Here is a 14,153-nt window from a genome sequence, read left to right as displayed (position 1 = left end):
CTGCACCAGGGTCATTAAGACTGGTTGGTTGGTTAATGGGGTTTAAAGTCTATCTACTGCACCAGGGTCATTAAGACTGGTTGGTTGGTTAATGGGTTTAAAGTCTATCTACTGCACCAGGGTCATTAAGACTGGTTGGTTGGTTAATGGGGTTTAAAGTCTATCTACTACACCAGGGTCATTAAGACTGGTTGGTTGGTTAATGGGGTTTAAAGTCTATCTATTACATAAGGGTCATTAAGACTGGTTGGTTGGTTAATGGGGTTTAAAGTCTATCTACTACATAAGGGTCATTAAGACTGGTTGGTTGGTTAATGGGTTTAAAGTCTATCTATTACATAAGGGTCATTAAGACTGGTTGGTTGGTTAATGGGGTTTAAAGTCTATCTACTACATAAGGGTCATTAAGACTGGTTAGTTGGTTAATGGGGTTTAAAGTCTATCTACTACACGAGGGTCATTAAGGCTGGTTGGTTGGTTAATGGGGTTTAAAGTCTATCTACTACATAAGGGTCATTAAGACTGGTTAGTTGGTTAATGGGGTTTAAAGTCTATCTACTACACGAGGGTCATTAAGGCTGGTTGGTTGGTTAATGGGGTTTAAAGTCTATCTACTACACCAGGGTCATTAAGACTGGTTGGTTGGTTAATGGGGTTTAAAGTCTATCTACTACACCAGGGTCATTAAGACTGGTTGGTTGGTTAATGGGGTTTAAAGTCTATCTACTACACCAGGGTCATTAAGACTGGTTGGTTGGTTAATGGGGTTTAAAGTCTATCTACTACACCAGGGTCATTAAGACTGGTTGGTTGGTTAATGGGGTTTAAAGTCTATCTACTACACCAGGGTCATTAAGACTGGTTGGTTGGTTAATGGGGTTTAAAGTCTATCTACTACACCAGGGTCATTAAGACTGCATGTAACCTGTTCACCACCAGTCAGAATTAGAGTAAACTGAGTATAGTATACGCTGAAAGACATACATCTCACGGTGTGTATACCCTGTACACTTGTAGACAACACACTGTATTTCGAGTTAAGTGTAGCTAACTCACCTTGTGTGAGTTTGTGTTGAGAGAGAAGTGTTGTGGAGGGCAAGGCTAAATGTACAGGAATCTTGACTGCTGCAACGTTTATCTTAAATATCTTTATCAAGTACACACTTTATATATATTAATGGTATACAATACAACTACAGTAAGAGTGGTGTAACACCTGGGTGTTTTGTGATGGTTTTTCACCAGTCATTTTTTCAGTCCAATACAGAAGTTGAATATTATAAGGGTATTGTAGATGAATGGTTCAGGGAACCGATACGTTGATAAATTAGACACAAGTGCAACTCTTGGGTATCTTTATTGATACCCAAGAGTTGCACATGTGTCTAATCTATCATGATAAGGGTATACAGTACTGACAAGTTGATAAGCAAAGCAGACGTGCAAGAGTTAAGTATCTTTGCTCTGAAGATAGGTAGGAGAGATATAAACACATAATTACCCTCAATACTACATATTCAAAGTGATATAATAATTAAATCTTCTTTACATCTCTACTGTTTCTGCTACCTCCTCTGGAAATAACAAAATGCACAATACCGTGGCTGGAACGATACACAAATAACTCTCATGTAAGCTCCTCTCTTCTATGTCCGGGTTATCTGTGTACCTCCTCTATACCCGACTGAAGAAGACTGCTGTGTAGGAGAAACGTTTCGGAATGAAGATACCAATACAGGAGTTATATGCTTGTGTTCTTTCATCCTTGGGTTAGCAGAGTTATCAAAGTTCAAACCTTGTGTAGCCTTGGGAAAAGATTAGACTAGTATGGGCCAGTAGGCCAGCTGAAGTGCTTACTGTTGGTATGTTGTTATATATCCTAGGGTAGTAGTGGGCAGGGTTGGTCCTACAGACTAGCAGCAGATAATCCAGCTCCCTCACCTCCATTCAGTATGTTATATATCCTAGGGTAGTAGTGGGCAGGGTTGGTCCTACAGACTAGCAGCAGATAATCCAGCTCCCTCGCCTTCATTCAGTATATAACCGAAAAGTTTGGTATATTCACTGCCCCACCGAAGCCTCGTAGTCAGGATGACAGATTTCAACACCGTGTGAGCCCCATCCTGTGTGATAGAATATAACTGTTAAATGTACCTAGCTTGTGTTCCCACTGTGTAATTATCATGTCGAGTATCGTAGCAGCACATTGCTGGTGCATTCAATTTTGTTGAGTAAAAATATATGGAATATGGCTAATTATGGAACATTTGCTAAGTGTTAACCCACGACTTTGGTTTTACTGGTGAGATCTTCGGGAATTTTGGGGGGATCTTTTCTACATTGATGGAATTTTTGACTTATGCTGGTTATTTTAATTTGGTGTGATTACATTTATGTGTGTGTTATTCATGTATTAACTGTTAATGTTGTTTCTGTGTTGTCTTTTTTAATTGTAAAGTTCTGAAACCGCTCTTCAGATTTCAAAAGTTCAGCATCTGCGTACATATCTTTGAGCCCTACCTTCCATGTTCACACACACACACACACACACACACACACACACACACAGCTGATGTAGTGGAGGCAGGAGCCATATATAGCTTTAAGAAGAGGTATGATAAAGCTCACGGAGCGGGAAGAGTGACCGGGTAGCGGCCAGTTGAAGAGGCGGGGCCATGAGCTATGACTTGACCCCTGCAACCACAACTAGGTGAGTGTACACACACACACGCACCAACTTGCAGAGTCAGCATCCTCACCAACCCTCCTCCCCAACAGGTTTGGAAACCGGCTCTTCGGGCCGACCTGGAACCGAGACAACATAGCCTCGGTGTTCGTCTCCTTCAAGGAGCCCTTCGGTACCCAGGGTCGTGGCGGCTACTTCGATGAGTTCGGCATTATCCGCGATGTGATGCAAAACCACCTGCTGCAGATCCTGTGCCTGGTGGCCATGGAGAAGCCTTGTTCCACCTCCGCTGATGACATTAGAGACGAGAAGGTTAGTTTTGTTGAGTCTTTGGGTTAAAATTCCAGTAGATAAGTGAAGATATATGGTATGTGATAGCGCTGTAATTGTGTTCTTGCCTCAGTGACAACTGTCCTGTTATCATCGAAGAGAATACTCAGCCAGTTATTTCAATATACTACACTGAGGTCAGGGTGTTGAATCAGTGATAACAATCTAGCAGAATTACTCTTAATACACTAAGGGTATTCAACCTGGTGATATAGGGTTCTCCACGGCTGAATACACACTGTCCTAATGATTTAAAGTCAATGAACACTTTCTGTACATGTATCTTGGGTTTTATAAATGCTTGAGCACTATCTGATACACTGCAGGAGTTAGTCTCAACATCTAAACGCAGTATTTTTTGTCGAGATGCCTTCTCAAGTTCAGAATTTTTTCAGTCCACCTTTGACTCTCTTATCCATTCTTCGTAACCTTATCCATAGAAATTCAGATGGTTTGTGAGGCAGGATTTACCTTACCTGTGTTAGTCTCAGATTTACCTTATCTGTGTTAGTCTCAGATTTACCTTACCTGTGTTAGTCTCAGGTTTACCTTACCTGTGTTAGTCTCAGATTTACCTTACCTGTGTTAGTCTCAGATTTACCTTACCTGTGTTAGTCTCAGATTTACCTTACCTGTGTTAGTCTCAGATTTACCTTACCTGTGTTAGTCTCAGATTTACCTTACCTGTGTTAGTCTCAGATTTACCTTACCTGTGTTAGTCTCAGGTTTACCTTACCTGTGTTAGTCTCAGATTTACCTTACCTGTGTTAGTCTCAGATTTACCTTACCTGTGTTAGTCTCAGATTTACCTTACCTGTGTTAGTATTGTTAGTATCAGACACTTGAATCTTGATAATGTTGCCTTGATAATGTCCTGGAATATACTGCAGTATTATCTTCCACCTTCCTGCTGTGTTTAAATGATGTGGGTTAGAGGACCAACAGCAGCAATAGCCTCGTTGACCAGGCAAGCACCAGACTAGCCTGGTTGTAGCCAGGCTCCGGGAATAGTAAAAATAGGAACTAGTCAGTCCCCTTAAGAGAGGTTCCTTGATCCTGGTGAGGGGCTCATGATCTGGGGAATTGGATCTGTTCTCCAGTTCCCTGAATACCTTCCACCCTACCCCTCACAGGCGCTATATAACCCTTACAGGTTTAGCGCTACCCCATGATAATAGAAACTCGTCACAGGTATATTAAGACACTCTTCCTCACATCTATGTAAACAGGATGGGAATTTAGAGCAATCTTAAATGCTGGGAAAAATAATTCTGATGCTGGAATTCCCCACTTAATAATGTTAATAAAGAATAAAATATCTCTGGAGATAAATAGTTACTGCTGGTTATCTCTGCCTTATTACTGCTTCAGCAGGTTATCTGCTTGGTCAGCAGAGTTACTGCTGGTTATCTCTGCCTTATTACTGCTTCAGCAGGTTATCTGCTTGGTCAGCAGAGTTACTGCTGGTTATCTCTGCCTTATTACTGCTTCAGCAGGTTATCTGCTTGGTCAGCAGAGTTACTGCTGGTTATCTCTGCCTTATGACTGCTTCAGCAGGTTATCTGCTTGGTCAGCAGAGTTACTGCTGGTTATCTCTGCCTTATGACTGCTTCAGCAGGTTATCTGCTTGGTCAGCAGAGTTACTGCTGGTTATCTCTGCCTTATGACTGCTTCAGCAGGTTATCTGCTTGGTCAGCAGAGTTACTGCTGGTTATCTCTGCCTTATTACTGCTTCAGCAGGTTATCTGCTTGGTCAGCAGAGTTACTGCTGGTTATCTCTGCCTTATGACTGCTTCAGCAGGTTATCTGCTTGGTCAGCAGTTTAATTCTTATTTCGTGGAGTTATACTTGTTATAATCACGTGGCAGAGCTAAACCCGTAGGATTATATAACGCATGTGGGGAGAGGATGGAAGGTATTGAGACACTAATTCAGGGAACTGGAGCACAGATCCATTTCCCTAGATCAAGAGCCCCTGACCAGCCTCAAGGAACCTCCCTTGAGGGGATTTTGGTGAGTCAGATCTAGAATCTGATGGTGAATAGGCTACATAGAGCCTTAAGGAGCCTAGTCCAGTTGATAGGCTTTGAACCCCATCAACCAACTGTGATGGGCCTGATCAACCAGGCTGTTGCTGCTGGCTGCACGCAAACTAGGCTCCATTGAGAAATGTTACAATGGTATACAATACCGGAGGAATTAGATAAGTGCAATACATATGGATCTCTTAATTTAGTGTTCAGTCAGTCTTGTTTCTTGTTGGGTTACCGGTGGCCTGGCTGAAAGCTCTCGCCTCACACACGGAGGGCCCGGGTTCGATTCCCGGCGGGGTGGAAACATTTCGACGTGTTTCCTTACACCTGTTGTCCTGTTCACCTAGCAGTAAGTAGGTGCCTGGGTGTTAGTGGACTGGTGTGGGTGGCATCTTGGGTGTTAGTGGACTGGTGTGGGTGGCATCCTGGGTGTTAGTGGACTGGTGTGGGTGGCATCCTGGGTGTTAGTGGACTGGTGTGGGTGGCATCCTGGGTGTTAGTGGACTGGTGTGGGTGGCATCCTGGGTGTTAGTGGACTGGTGTGGGTGGCATCTTGGGTGTTAGTGGACTGGTGTGGGTGGCATCCTGGGTGTTAGTGGACTGGTGTGGGTGGCATCCTGGGTGTTAGTGGACTGGTGTGGGTGGCATCCTGGGTGTTAGTGGACTGGTGTGGGTGGCATCCTGGGTGTTAGTGGACTGGTGTGGGTGGCATCCTGGGTGTTAGTGGACTGGTGTGGGTGGCATCCTGGGTGTTAGTGGACTGGTGTGGGTGACATCCTGGGTGTTAGTGGACTGGTGTGGGTCACATCCTGGGAGTTAGTGGACTGGTGTGGGTGGCATCCTGGGTGTTAGTGGACTGGTGTGGGTCACATCCTGGGTGTTAGTGGACTGGTGTGGGTCACATCCTGGGTGTTAGTGGACTGGTGTGGGCGGCATTTTGGGTGTTAGTGGACTGGTGTGGGTCACATCCTGGGTGTTAGTGGACTGGTGTGGGTCGCATCCTGGGTGTTAGTGGACTGGTGTGGGTAGCATCCTGGGTGTTAGTGGACTGGTGTGGGTGGCATCCTGGGTGTTAGTGGACTGGTGTGGGTGGCATCCTGGGTGTTAGTGGACTGGTGTGGGTGGCATCCTGGGTGTTAGTGGACTGGTGTGGGTGGCATCCTGGGTGTTAGTGGACTGGTGTGGGTCACATCCTGGGTGTTAGTGGACTGGTGTGGGTGGCATCCTGGGTGTTAGTGGACTGGTGTGGGTCACATCCTGGGTGTTAGTGGACTGGTGTGGGTCACATCCTGGGTGTTAGTCGACTGGTGTGGGTCACATCCTGGGTGTTAGTGGACTGGTGTGGGTCACATCCTGGGTGTTAGTGGACTGGTGTGGGTCACATCCTGGGTGTTAGTGGACTGGTGTGGGTGGCATCCTGGGTGTTAGTCGACTGGTGTGGGTGGCATCCTGGGTGTTAGTGGACTGGTGTGGGTCACATCCTGGGTGTTAGTGGACTGGTGTGGGTCACATCCTGGGTGTTAGTGGACTGGTGTGGGTCACATCCTGGGTGTTAGTGGACTGGTGTGGGTCACATCCTGGGTGTTAGTCGACTGGTGTGGGTGGCATCCTGGGTGTTAGTGGACTGGTGTGGGTCACATCCTGGGTGTTAGTGGACTGGTGTGGGTCACATCCTGGGTGTTAGTGGACTGGTGTGGGTCACATCCTGGGTGTTAGTGGACTGGTGTGGGTCACATCCTGGGTGTTAGTGGACTGGTGTGGGTCACATCCTGGGTGTTAGTGAACTGGTGTGGGTGGCATCCTGGGTGTTAGTCGACTGGTGTGGGTGGCATCCTGGGTGTTAGTGGACTGGTGTGGGTCACATCCTGGGTGTTAGTGGACTGGTGTGGGTGGCATCCTGGGTGTTAGTGGACTGGTGTGGGTCACATCCTGGGTGTTAGTGGACTGGTGTGGGTGGCATCCTGGGTGTTAGTCGACTGGTGTGGGTGGCATCCTGGGGGACAAGATTAAGGACCACAATGGAAATAAGTTAGACAGTCCTCGATGACGCATTGACTTTCTTGGGTTATCCTGGATGGCTAACCCTCTGAGGTTAAAAATCCGAACGAAATCCTATCTAATCTGCAAATAAAGTTGTGTTTGTCAGTCAGTCTGAGAGCTGGACTGACTGACAGACCACAGAGTTATCTGTCAGTCATGTGATGAACAGTTAATGGAGAGAGGCAAGGCCGAGGCTATATCACTTACTGTCGAGAAAGTTGTGGCTTTGCGAGGTTCTCCCATACCATGAATAAGACACACGTGTTACACCTTAGTATAGACGCATGTACAACCCATACCAAGGACGGGGTTAGAACCCGCGATCGGTCATTAGTTACTTTAATATCTTTATTATGTAGCCCATACCCGTCCTGTGGGCGGTAGTCCAAAGATTACAGAGGTACATAATGGGTCCAGGGACTGTATCTCAACATTACAGAGGTACATAATGGGTCCAGGGACTGTACCTCAACATTACAGAGGTACATAATGGGTCCAGGGACTGTACCTCAACATTACAGAGGTACATAATGGGTCCAGGAACTGTACCTCAGCATTACAGAGGTACATAATGGGTCCAGGGACTGTACCTCAACATTACAGAGGTACATAATAGGTCCAGGGACTGTATCTCAACATTACAGAGGTACATAATAGGTCCAGGGACTGTATCTCAACATTACAGAGGTACATAATAGGTCCAGGGACTGTACCTCAACATTACAGAGGTACATAATAGGTCCAGGGACTGTATCTCAACATTACAGAGGTACATAATGGGTCCAGGGACTGTACCTCAACATTACAGAGGTACATAATGGGTCCAGGGACTGTACCTCAACATTACAGAGGTACATAATGGGTCCAGGGACTAACTGGAGTTTTATAACTCTGACCGCGGGTTCTATTCCCATCCATGGTATGGTTTGTTTGCAGTCGTGTCATGTACGACACTTAGGTATCTTCACTGTGCAGACTTTTCGCCAGCCAGAGGCTGTATCAGTAGAGAATAATGCTAAATACGTCGGAAGAAATAAGGGAGTTCCGGATGACAGACATCTCAAACTAGAAGTCCTGAGCGAGTGGAACACCTGAGGCCTCATCAGCCCAATACACAGAAATGATAAAGATTTTTTATAGGGAAAGCAGAAGAAATAGAGGACTCGTGGAGCAGTGATAATAATGGTTACATACGTAGGCAGAGCTGGCTAGTGATGTCCTCATGTGGTATGCGTATTAATTTAGTACACACACACACACACACACACACACACACACACACACACACACACACACACACACACACACACACACACACACACACACACGGTGGCCTGGTGGCTAAAGCTCTCGCTTCACACACGGAGGGCCCGGGTTCGATTCCCGGCGGGTGGAAACATTTCGACACGTTTCCTTAGACCTATTGTCCTGTTCACCTAGCAGCAAATAGGTACCTGGGTGTTAGTGGACTGGTGTGGGTGGCATCCTGGGTGTTAGTGGACTGGTGTGGGTGGCATCCTGGGTGTTAGTGGACTGGTGTGGGTGGCATCCTGGGTGTTAGTGGACTGGTGTGGGTGGCATCCTGGGTGTTAGTGGACTGGTGTGGGTCACATCCTGGGTGTTAGTGGACTGGTGTGGGTGGCATCCTGGGTGTTAGTGGACTGGTGTGGGTGGCATCCTGGGTGTTAGTGGACTGGTGTGGGTCACATCCTGGGTGTTAGTGGACTGGTGTGGGTGGCATCCTGGGTGTTAGTGGACTGGTGTGGGTGGCATCCTGGGTGTTAGTGGACTGGTGTGGGTCACATCCTGGGTGTTAGTGGACTGGTGTGGGTGGCATCCTGGGGGACAAGATTAAGGACCACAACGGAAATAAGTTAGACAGTCCTCGATGACGCACTGACTTTCTTGGGTCATCCTGGGTGGCTAACCCTCCGAGGTTAAAAATCCGAACGAAATCTTATCTTATCTTATCACACACACACACACACACACACATTGTCACCTCGATTCAAATATATACTTCTCAAACGACCATTATCTAAGATTATATATGTATATATTATGGTGTTCCTGGTGCTACCTGTGGCTTCCAGATTACTGGAAAATGTCTCGTCATTCTAGGAAAGATTTTTCTCAACCTGACAGGAAATGATTTCAGAATCTGGTTTGTATGTGAATTATGATAGTAATAGGATTTTGTTATCTTGTAATTTTATCTATTTTTGTAAATCAAGTCACAAATAGACACTAGTTTGATTTTGTGTTGAGATCCCCAGGTGTACGTTTGAGGTAACAGGTGTACGTTCCCACTCCCACGAACACAGGTGAAGGTGCTTAAGTGTATGCGTGCCTTGGATCTGGATGACGTGGTGCTGGGTCAGTACGTGGGTGACCCTGAAGGGGAGGGTGACGCTAAAGATGGTTATCTGGATGACCCTACAGTGCCTCAAGGATCAGCCACTCCCACCTATGCTCTGGCAGTCACCACTATTCACAACGAGCGCTGGGAGGGAGTCCCCTTCATTCTACGTTGTGGTCAGTACAAGTACTTGCATTGTATACCTCTAATAATCTATATTTATATTCCATACTCCATTACACAGGTCACAGACCGGACCGCGGGGGCGTTGACCCCCCCGGAAATATCTCTCCGGGTGTACTTCACACAGGATTTTTGTGGTCATGTGCCATTATATAGGATGATCTTCCTGTCGTACAGGATCACATAGGATGGTCTTCCTGTCATACACGATCACAGAGGATGGTCTTCCTGTCATACACGATCACATAGGATGGTCTTCCTGTCATACACGATCACATAGGATGGTCTTCCTGTCATACACGATCGCATAGGATGGTCTTCCTGTCATACACGATCACATAGGATGGTCTTCCTGTCATACACGATCACATAGGATGGTCTTCCTGTCATACACGATCACATAGGATGGTCTTCCTGTCATACACGATCACATAGGATGGTCTTCCTGTCATACACGATCACATAGGATGGTCTTCCTGTCATACACGATCACATAGGATGGTCTTCCTGTCATACACGATCACATAGGATGGTCTTCCTGTCATACAGGATCACATAGGATGGTTCCCCTGTCATACACGATCACATAGGATGGTTCCCCTGTCATACACGATCACATAGGATGGTCTTCCTGTCATACAGGATCACATAGGATGGTTCCCCTGTCATACACGATCACATAGGATGGTCTTCCTGTCATACACGATCACATAGGATGGTCTTCCTGTCATACAGGATCACATAGGATAGCTAGGATACTGTCACATTACACTGTGTTATGTACCTAGGATACTGTCACATTCCACTGTGTTATGTACCTAGGATACTGTCACACATTCCACTGTGTTATGTACCTAGGATACTGTCACATTCCACTGTGTTATGTACCTAGGATACTGTCACATTCCACTGTGTTATGTACCTAGGATACTGTCACATTCCACTGTGTTATGTACCTAGGATACTGTCACACATTCCACTGTGTTATGTACCTAGGATACTGTCACACATTACTCTGTGTTACAGGCAATTCTCTCAGTTAAAATTAGTCACGTTAACTTTATTCTGATTATCGTAGATTATATCTACATAATTTACTTTATGTGTACACCAAGCCACGGTAAGGGTGGGGTTAGAACTCATGGCAAGTGGGTTCTAACCCCATCCATACTGTGGTTCGTTTGCAATTATGTTATTACGATTTTATGAGTCATGTGTGCACTCTCAAGACCTCTGTGATAATAAGAGCACGTAGGAATGTTTATGTCTAGAGTTATGAGAAAGTGGAAGGCTTAGGATAAAAATGGTGGAAGCTAAAACAAGCCATGGGTTTTGTTATGGTAGCGGTAAGGTTCTCTTTCATGGCGTAAATTAGCTAGCCCATTTCCGTGCATTTACAAGCGGCGTAGAATTAGGGGGGATGTGATTGAGGTATCATGTGGGAGTTCGAACACGTGGATTGGGTAAAGTAATACTCACGTAGGCTGGTAGTACGTATAATTACAGATAATGTTCAGGCAGAGACGGTTGGTAGGAGTCAACTACTGGTACACTGGTTACTGGTAACTGGTTACTACTACTGAGAGAGGTGTATAAATGGAAGACAGGAATAAATAAAGGGGATGTAAATAACGTGGTGAAAACATCCAGCCAAGACAGGACTCGCAGCAATGGTTTTAAGTTGGAAAAATTCAGATTCAGGAAGGATATAGGAAAGTACTGGTTTGGTAATAGAGTTGTGGATGAGTGGAACAAACTCCCAAGTACAGTTATAGAGGCTAAAACCTTGTGTAGTTTTAAGAATAGGTTAGATAAATACATGAGTGGGTGTGGGTGGGTGTGAGTTGGACCTGACTAGCTTGTGCTACTGGGTCTGGTGTCGTGTTCCTTCCTTGAGTGGAGGTGACCAGACTGGGTGGGTCATTGGGCTAATCCGGGGGGGGGCATGGACCTGCTCCGAGCATGGGCCAGTAGGCCTGTTGCAGTGTTCCTTCTTTCTTTTGTTCTTATGTTCTTATAATGGAGAGTATTGTGTGACCTGGATGAGGGTATTAGGTCAGGTCAGGTTTGTCCGGAAACAGGACAAGTGTTTCCTGACGCTGGTCTCAGTTACATGATGACCCACAGCTGGAGCTTTTGGTCATCTGACCGAGGCCTTCCTCTGGCTTACCCCTCCACAAACTATGGTTATAATTACAACCATTGTCTCAAGAAGGTATTGTGTCACCCTGACTGAAGGGAAAACTATTGTGACGGTCGCATAAGTGGTGTAGCTTTAGTGGTGGTCGCTATGTGAAAGCTCCGCCAGGCAGGAAATTCTCTTATCTCTCGACATTAAGATTTGTGTGTGATTATCCGTCAGTTCACCCTCTCACTCCCTCGTTGAATATAATAATATATATTTATGTACTACAAGTACATGATGCAACTTATACAGACCATAGCTGACACCTATGACATGCTACTGTATAGAAAGTCCCTTGTTATGCTGAGCATTTCCAGCAAATTAGGTCAGTTTTGTCCCAGGATTTGACCCACACCAGTCCACTAACACCCAGGATGTGACCCACACCAGTCCACTAACACCCAGGATGTGACCCACACCAGTCCACTAACACCCAGGATGTGACCCACACCAGTCCACTAACACCTAGGATGTGACCCACACCAGTCCACTAACACCCAGGATGTGACCCACACCAGTCCACTAACACCCAGGATGTGACCCACACCAGTCCACTAACACCCAGGATGTGACCCACACCAGTCCACTAACACCCAGGATGTGACCCACACCAGTCCACTAACACCCAGGATGTGACCCACACCAGTCCACTAACACCCAGAATGTGACCCACACCAGTCCACTAACACCCAGGATGTGACCCACACCAGTCCACTAACACCCAGGATGTGACCCACACCAGTCCACTAACACCCAGGATTTGACCCACACCAGTCCACTAACACCCAGGATGTGACCCACACCAGTCCACTAACACCCAGGATGTGACCCACACCAGTCCACTAACACCCAGGACGTGACCCACACCAGTCCACTAACACCCAGGATGTGACCCACACCAGTCCACTAACACCCAGGATGTGACCCACACCAGTCCACTAACACCCAGGATGTGACCCACACCAGTCCACTAACACCCAGAATGTGACCCACACCAGTCCACTAACACCCAGGATGTGACCCACACCAGTCCACTAACACCCAGGATGTGACCCACACCAGTCCACTAACACCCAGGATTTGACCCACACCAGTCCACTAACACCCAGGATGTGACCCACACCAGTCCACTAACACCCAGGATGCCACCCACACCAGTCCACTAACACCCAGGTACCTATTTTACCGATAGATGAACATAGACAACCGATGTAAGGAAACATCCGATGTTTCTACCCTCGCCGGGAATTGAACCCGGACAATCACCGTGTGAAGCGAGAGCTTTAGCCACGAGGCCACGTTTACCTTCCATCTTCCATATTAAATGTTAACTTCTCGCAACAAATTTTCAAAGGGGTGGAGCGGTAAGCCAGTGGAAGGCCTCGATCAGATGACCAAAAGCTCCAGCTGTGGGTCATCACAAACTAAGACCAGCGTCAGGAAACACTTGTCCTGTTTCCTGACAAACCTAACCTAGCCTAACCTAACCTAACCTAACCTAACCTAACCTAACCTAACCTGACCTAGCCTAACCTAACCTAACCTAACCTAACCTAACCTAACTTAACCTAACCTAACCTAACCTAACCTAACCTAACCTAACCTAACCTGACCTAGCCTAACCTAACCTAACCTAACTTAACCTAACCTAACCTAACATAACCCTAACCCTAACCTCCCAACCTAACTAACCTGACCTAGCCTAACCTAACCTAACCTAACCTAACTTAACCTAACCTAACCTAACCTAACCTAACCTAACCTAACCTAACCTAACTTAACCTAACCTAACCTAACCTAACCTAACCTAACCTCACCTCACCTCACCTCACCTCGCCTCGCCTCGCCTCACCTCACCTCACCTCACCTCACCTCACCTCGCCTCGCCTCGCCTCACCTCACCTAACCTAACCTAACCTAACCTAAGCTAACCTGACCTGACCCAACCTCACCTCACCTCACCTCGCCTCGCCTCACCTCACCTCCCCTCGCCTCGCCTCACCTCACCTAACCTAACCTAACCTAAGCTAACCTGACCTGACCCAACCTCACCTCACCTCACCTCGCCTCGCCTCACCTCACCTCACCTCACCTCACCTCGCCTCGCCTCGCCTCGCCTCGCTTCACATAATCTAACCTAACCTAACCTAAGCTAACCTGACCTGACCTGACCCAACCTCACCTCACCTCACCTCACCTCACCTGACCTCACCTATGGATGTGGGTTGGCCTGCAGCTGCTGGGCTCGAGAGTGTTAAAAGTATATTGAGATTAAATCTCTTATATGGCAGTAAATTACTGACAATTGTGGCAGATTGTTGATGCTAGTAAATTGTT

The 14,153-nt window shown here is 46.5% G+C and overlaps 1 protein-coding gene across 2 annotated transcripts in view; it reads left to right on the top strand.

Moving 5' to 3' along the window:
* Nucleotides 1–14,153, top strand: part of Zw (glucose-6-phosphate 1-dehydrogenase Zw) — an 87,573-nt gene that overhangs the window by 17,194 nt on the left and 56,226 nt on the right. For both annotated transcript variants that reach the window (XM_070079558.1, XM_070079557.1), the window contains exons 2-3: nt 2,779–2,998; nt 9,414–9,624. In XM_070079558.1, coding sequence (XP_069935659.1) covers nt 2,779–2,998; nt 9,414–9,624 — 431 coding nt within the window. The remainder of the gene's footprint in view (nt 1–2,778; nt 2,999–9,413; nt 9,625–14,153) is intronic.

The sequence above is a fragment of the Cherax quadricarinatus genome, chromosome 100 (assembly GCF_038502225.1).
Source record: "Cherax quadricarinatus isolate ZL_2023a chromosome 100, ASM3850222v1, whole genome shotgun sequence".
Classification (NCBI taxonomy): domain Eukaryota; kingdom Metazoa; phylum Arthropoda; class Malacostraca; order Decapoda; family Parastacidae; genus Cherax; species Cherax quadricarinatus.
The sequence above is the reverse complement of the archived record's forward strand: the minus strand, read 5'-3'. Positions and strand labels throughout refer to the sequence as shown.